At 45.1% G+C, this 5,757-nt stretch overlaps 1 protein-coding gene and 1 non-coding gene across 2 annotated transcripts; both read right to left on the minus strand.

The window, feature by feature from the left end:
- Window positions 1–6: 6 nt before the first annotated feature.
- Window positions 7–3,497, minus strand: Trmt10c (tRNA methyltransferase 10C, mitochondrial RNase P subunit). Its single transcript, XM_021209836.2, has 2 exons — window positions 3,258–3,497; window positions 7–1,546 (listed from the first exon to the last, which is right to left on the minus strand). Exon 2 carries the CDS (start codon window positions 1,523–1,525, stop codon window positions 287–289), a length of 1,239 nt encoding a protein of 412 aa, XP_021065495.1. The 5' UTR covers window positions 1,526–1,546; window positions 3,258–3,497; the 3' UTR covers window positions 7–286.
- LOC115065107 lies at window positions 1,973–2,107 on the minus strand. The gene has a single exon (XR_003844910.1). It is a non-coding gene; the product is annotated as a small nucleolar RNA SNORA70 (small nucleolar RNA).
- Window positions 3,498–5,757: the final 2,260 nt, after the last annotated feature.

The following is a 5,757-nucleotide window of genomic DNA, read 5'->3' on the forward strand; positions in this document are numbered from 1 at the left end:
GGGCTATACAGAGAAACCTTGTCTCAAAAAAAACCAAAACCAAAACCAAACAAACAAAAAAACATACTTTCAAAGTTTTGCTGATACATAGCCTAGTCTGGCCTCGTTGCAGGACAGACAAGGCTACATGGAAATCCTGTCTCAAAAAAAGCACACAACAAAAAATAGGTAAACCCCTGTTAGTGTAGAAAGACGGCCTTTAAGAGAGAAGTCCATTTAGGATAACCACACTCTTCTAACTGTGCTTTCAGCTGTGTCCTTCTTTCACCATACTTTCTCACTTAGGTCACCTTTTCCACGTGCGTGCATTTAAGGAGCCTTTTTGAAATGAATTTAAAGTCTTTGTCTTCTTCAGTTTCCTAACAAGTTCCCGAGATTGCCCAGAAACCTCTAAATAACCGGTATGCTTTCTCCTGGGAACAAACTTGAGAGCCTCTTCCCAGTTACCAGTGTTTTTCAGGCAGAGCAAAATTCGGATCATTTGATCTAAGGTGAGATTTTTGTTACCAATTTCCCATTGTAAATATTTATCTAGTGGAAGGCATTCTGTTGCTAGGTTTAACCGTTTAGCCTTGGCTAAGGATGTCCCTGTCTGTGCATTTTTATCAACAAATGATCCAATAATATAAATTTTATCATGCTTGAAGGTAGTCATAACATTGGGAGAATCTGCAGTTAAATATATAATATTGTCCTTTGGAAATAAATCAACAGGAGACTTTTCTGTTGCTGTTAAGAGCAATTTGTCCCATTTTTCTCTATAACGTTTAACTAATTCTCTATGATAAGCACTATCTATTTTAAGATTGCAGAAATAAATGTGGAAAGGATCAACATTTCTTCTGTTCCATCCTTCGCTTTCTAAAAGTTGAGAAACAGTGTTCTGCAGTTCACTTGGTTTCATGTAATCATCATAGGCCATGTCAAAAACCAAAGGCTGTCCAAACTGCATAGCCTGAGCACCCTTCCAGCCTAGTGCAATGTTGATCTGTCGATCCCAGAGTCGAAGAAACATGAAGTCTTGTTGTTCTTCTGTGGTAGTCTCTAGCAACCTGGCCCTTTTTGCTTCTTCCCTGGCCTCTGCTTTAATTTCCTTCTTTATCTGCTTAGCTTTTTTTGCCTTTTCCTTACCATACAAATACCTTAAGTATTTCCTTTTGGCTGATTTAGAAGCACATTCCATAAGGGTTTTGAGTTGTTCTTCAGTAATATGTTCTGGTACTTCTTTGCCAAGCAATCTCCACATCTCAATTAGTTCTCTGGTTGCAGCTAGGGAATCGTCATCTTTGTCGGAGACCTCTGAAACACCATCTTCTTGAATGCTAGACTTCATTGTAGCTTTCCATGCATCCAGTTCTAGCTGCTCAGGATGGGATGCACTGTCCTTATGACAGGACAAAGAAGGTACTTTGGAAGACATATATCTCTGCAGGACTCCTGAATATAAATGACTTCTCTTCCTATGAAAGGTATATGGCACCAGACATCTGGCAAAAGGTCTTAAAAAACGGACAGTCACACTCATTTTGAAGTAATGTGAAGAACCCTGTAAAAGAAGAAAAATAAAATTAAGTTGAAGATTTTAACTTGACTAGGAAACTGGTCCCCCCTCCCCCGGCAGACTGGATAGGAGATCTATTAGTGAATATGATTGGTGGGGTATAGGCCTCAGCACAGCGGAAGCCCTTATGAAAACTGGGTCTGCCACCACATTTGGGGATATTCTGATCCTACACCCACCAGGGACAGGCCAATTCTCAGCTACCATGGCTTTAAATGTATCTGCATTAAACTTGGTGAAGCCCCATTTCTCTAAGCTGAAGATTTTCTGGCTCTCAGGAAAGCTGAAGTTGGCCTCAGTCAGTCACACACTCCTTACTCTGCAGACTGGTGTGGACAGACTGACCAATGTGCCACTGGTCACCGTGCCCCCAAACACCTGTATAGAGCCTAGGTTGAAATAGCATCTGAAGACTGTCTCCAAGGTCCCTTTGGGCAACCTGCACATTGAGCAGGCTGCATACACTACCAAGGAAGATGCTGTTCGCAACCATTGCACACCAGACTCCTATGAGGAAAGGAACCTGGTCGGCTTAATTGGCTGCAGAAGGCAACTGATTTCTGAAGTTCAGTGGAAAACCTTTGCAAACCTCTAATTCAACTGCTAAGCTTGTGATCACTTACTGGTCATTTTTTGTTTGTTTTGTTTGCTTTTTTTTTCCCCCTCGAGACAGGGTTTCTCTGTATAGCCCTGGCTGTCCTTGAACTCAGAAATCCGCCTGCCTGTCTCGAGTGCTGGGATTAAAGGCGTGAGCCACCACACCCAGCTAGGAAATTCTTGAAGAATCCCACCCATGTTTAGCTTCTCTTCTGACTCTATTTACCTGTCCATGCATGTCCTCTGCTCCATGCAAATGCCCGGATGCACTCCTTCCCACAGCAGGATAGTCATAACTATGTGTTCTGTTCAGATCCAAGTTCACTCATGTGGTTTAGCGAGTTTTTGCAGCATCACCCTTTGCTTGCCTGCCTGTTCAGCTGCACATCTTCTTTCCCCACTTTAGAGCAAACAGTCCTATTAGTTTTTCATAGCACCCTGTGCCTATGATAATACCTGTTTGCCCCACTAGAAGCTAAAGGCTATATTCCATTAGGATAAGGGCTGTGCCTATCCAGTTAAACGTGGCCAGCTTGGTCTACATATTGAGTTCCATGACAGCCAGGGATACTGTCAGAACCAGTCTCAAAAAGCAAAACCATTCAAAAACCACCAAAAAATAAAAACTGATATCAGACTTTGAGAAATATTATTTAACTTAGAATCCTCAGGCCCTGAGTTTGACAAAGTTATCATCTTGGGTCAGGCTTATTGTAGGCCTTCCAGCCCATGAGACCCTACCTAAAAAAAAAAAATTACAAAAACAATATAGTTGATTTTTGCCTTTGTAACTAGTAGAAAGGAATTTCACAACACCCTAGAAATTAAAGTACACATTCTCCACTTTTTAGCGCAGGCTGGCAAATTCCAGACAAATCTCCTGCCTCTGCCTCCCGAGGCCTAGAATTACAGTCCTGCCCCACCACACTCACTGTAACAACCAAAATGTTAAAAAGATCTTGTCGTAAAGTTGTGTTTGTGTGTGTGTGAAGGGGGTAATTATGTGCGCGGGCACGCGATGCCCGGAGTGACCAAAAGCATGGGGAGCACCTAGACAGACAGGCCGGCTGCGCCATCTCCGCAGCCCCCGACGACTTACACTTTAGAGCGCAACGCTGCAGACGATCTGCGTGAACGCGGCTTCCGCTTCGGGTAGCGCCGTGCCTAACGACTCCTCTCGCCTGCGGTTCTGAGGCCACGTTCCACGCCCCGCATCCTGGAAAGCCAGCGGGTCCACCCAGCACCCCAGCACCGAAGAGAAAAGCCCGCGGGTACCCAGAGTGCGGCCGGCGGCGGGGCAGCAGGACTCGCGAGCGGATCCGCGTGCACACCGCGGCCTTCCGGGGCGGCCGCCGGAAGTCCGGCACCCCCGGATGTCCCGCCCCTCTGCACGTCCTCTGACGTTTAGCTCGGCGGGCAGTTTGTCTCCCCACCCCCACCGCGCCTAAAGTCGACCTTGCTGTCTGGCTGCCCGTGAGTCCCCGGGAAAATGACGTTTTGAGTCGATTTGGGGGCTCGTCACCGATGCCCTGCCACATCATTTATTGCTTGGCGGTTAGAACCCGAATCCTTACAGGCTCTCAACTTGGTTACTCTCGTTACGCGCATGTTAGAACAAAACCATATGACGCAAGTCTTCAGGTTCTATTTTAGAATTTAATTCCAGGCGGGCCAGTGGCCAGAGCCTTTAATCCCAGCGTTTGGGAAGCAGAGGCGGCGGGTCTCTGCGAGTTCGAGGCCATCGTGGTCTACAGAGCGAGTTCTAGGACAGCCAAGGCTACTCAGAGAAACCCTGTCTCGAAAATCCAAGAAAGTGAAAAGTAAATAAAATTTAATTCTATATCTGTGCTATTGCTAGTACCGACTACAGTGTGCACATATCATGCCACTTTACGTGGAGAACAGAAGACAACCCCCGGGTATTGGTCCTCAGAGACAAATAGATCTCTAAATGCTAAATTATCAGTTTCATAATGTCATTGTCTTTCTGCTATTATGAAAGACAGGTAAAGACTTCAAAGTAATTGTGAATAATGTACAGTAGTGACAGACCAGATATTTGACAGGACAAAGGCTTATGCTATAATCCCAGCAGCTATAGAGAGTAGGAAGAATACAAATATGGAGGAAAAACTAATACAACCTGCCCAGGTTACCAACTTTTATATACAATAAATGTCCAGAAAATTATCCTGGCATGAGGTAGACATGAAGAAGCCATATTTCTTTCTCCTGTGACAGCCCAGGCTGCAAACTCATACTTTCTGTCATAACTGGTGCCAAATGGCCAGGACAGATTAATAACTGATGGCTTTACTGTTTAAAAATGTCATCTCTGTGAGTATGTGATGTATATAAGTATGTGAGTGTGAGCATGGGCACACACATGTGGAAGTCAGAAGTCAACCTCAAGTGTTATCCTTATCATCCACATTGTCTGAGGTAGGGTTTCTTTGTTGCTTGCTGCTAGACATACTAGGTTAGAGGGCCTGTGAGCCCCTGGAGAGCCACTTGTCCTTACCATCCATTTTCCAGTAGGAGCATCACAATTGTAGATGTGCATGCTAATGGGCTCTAGTCACTGAGCAATTTCACTAGCCCAGCTTACTACTTTTTTTTTCCCTGTCAATAATCTGAGGTCAGGAAAGAACAAATATACACTCTTACCCAATCCCTTAGTAAGTTCACCCCGAAGACATGACAAAACCTCTATCCACACTGTAAGGTGTTTCTGATCTTCTGCCTTTAGATTTCTTCCAAAACAGTGATGGTGACCTACTCCTTGATATAGCATGCTCAGAATAATTTTTTTCCCCTTTTGTTGCTGTTGTTTCCCAGCAGATAGTAAGTCTCTTCGTTAGGGTTACTATCGTTACTGTAGTAGTGCCAGGGAAGTGTTAGTGGTTCCCCCCACCCCTGCCCAAAACCCAGACAGGAGCCAGTCTGATGTAACTCACAGCAGGGTCTTTATTCGATTTGAGCCAGATCGGCCCCATCCCAAGCACACCACCCTCACGCAGGATGGTTTCAGTGTGTTGGGGAGCCCTAAATGTCTGTTGGGGCAAGACTTTATAGTAAGCAGCAAGACGTGTGAGTGTGTGTGTGTGTAAGTGTGCAAGCATCTAATTGGAAAGCTGCTGTAGCCTTTAACATAACTGGCTGGTTCCCTCTGCATTAGTGGTTGTTAGGGGGTGGGCTTGTAACCTGGGGGTGCAGGTTTGTTGGGGGAATAACCTGGAGATGTTGGTCTTTTTTTTTTTTTTTTTAAAGATTTTTTTATTATATGTAAGTACACTGTAGCTGTCTTCAGACCCTCCAGAAGAGGGAGTCAGATCTTGTTAAGGATGGTTGTGAGCCACCATGTGGTTGCTGGGATTTGAACTCCGGACCTTCAGAAGAGCAGTCGGGTGCTCTTACCCACTGAGCCATCTCACCAGCCCGGAGATGTTGGTCTTATTGAGGGTGTAACCTGGAGACCCCGCCTTGTTGGGGATTAGCCTAGAGACTGGAGCTAGGGTTTTGTTGGGGGACATCTTGTAAACTAATGCTAGGTACCAGCCTGCTAGTTTACCCGAGTTCGAACTTAAATGAGGTTCTCT

This window comes from Mus pahari, chromosome 12, assembly GCF_900095145.1.
Source record: "Mus pahari chromosome 12, PAHARI_EIJ_v1.1, whole genome shotgun sequence".
NCBI lineage: Eukaryota > Metazoa > Chordata > Mammalia > Rodentia > Muridae > Mus > Mus pahari.

Excerpts from the sequence above, each read along its gene's own strand:
- Trmt10c (XM_021209836.2), bottom strand. The coding sequence starts at position 1,525 with ATGAGTGTGACTGTCCGTTTTTTAAGACCTTTTGCCAGATGTCTGGTG.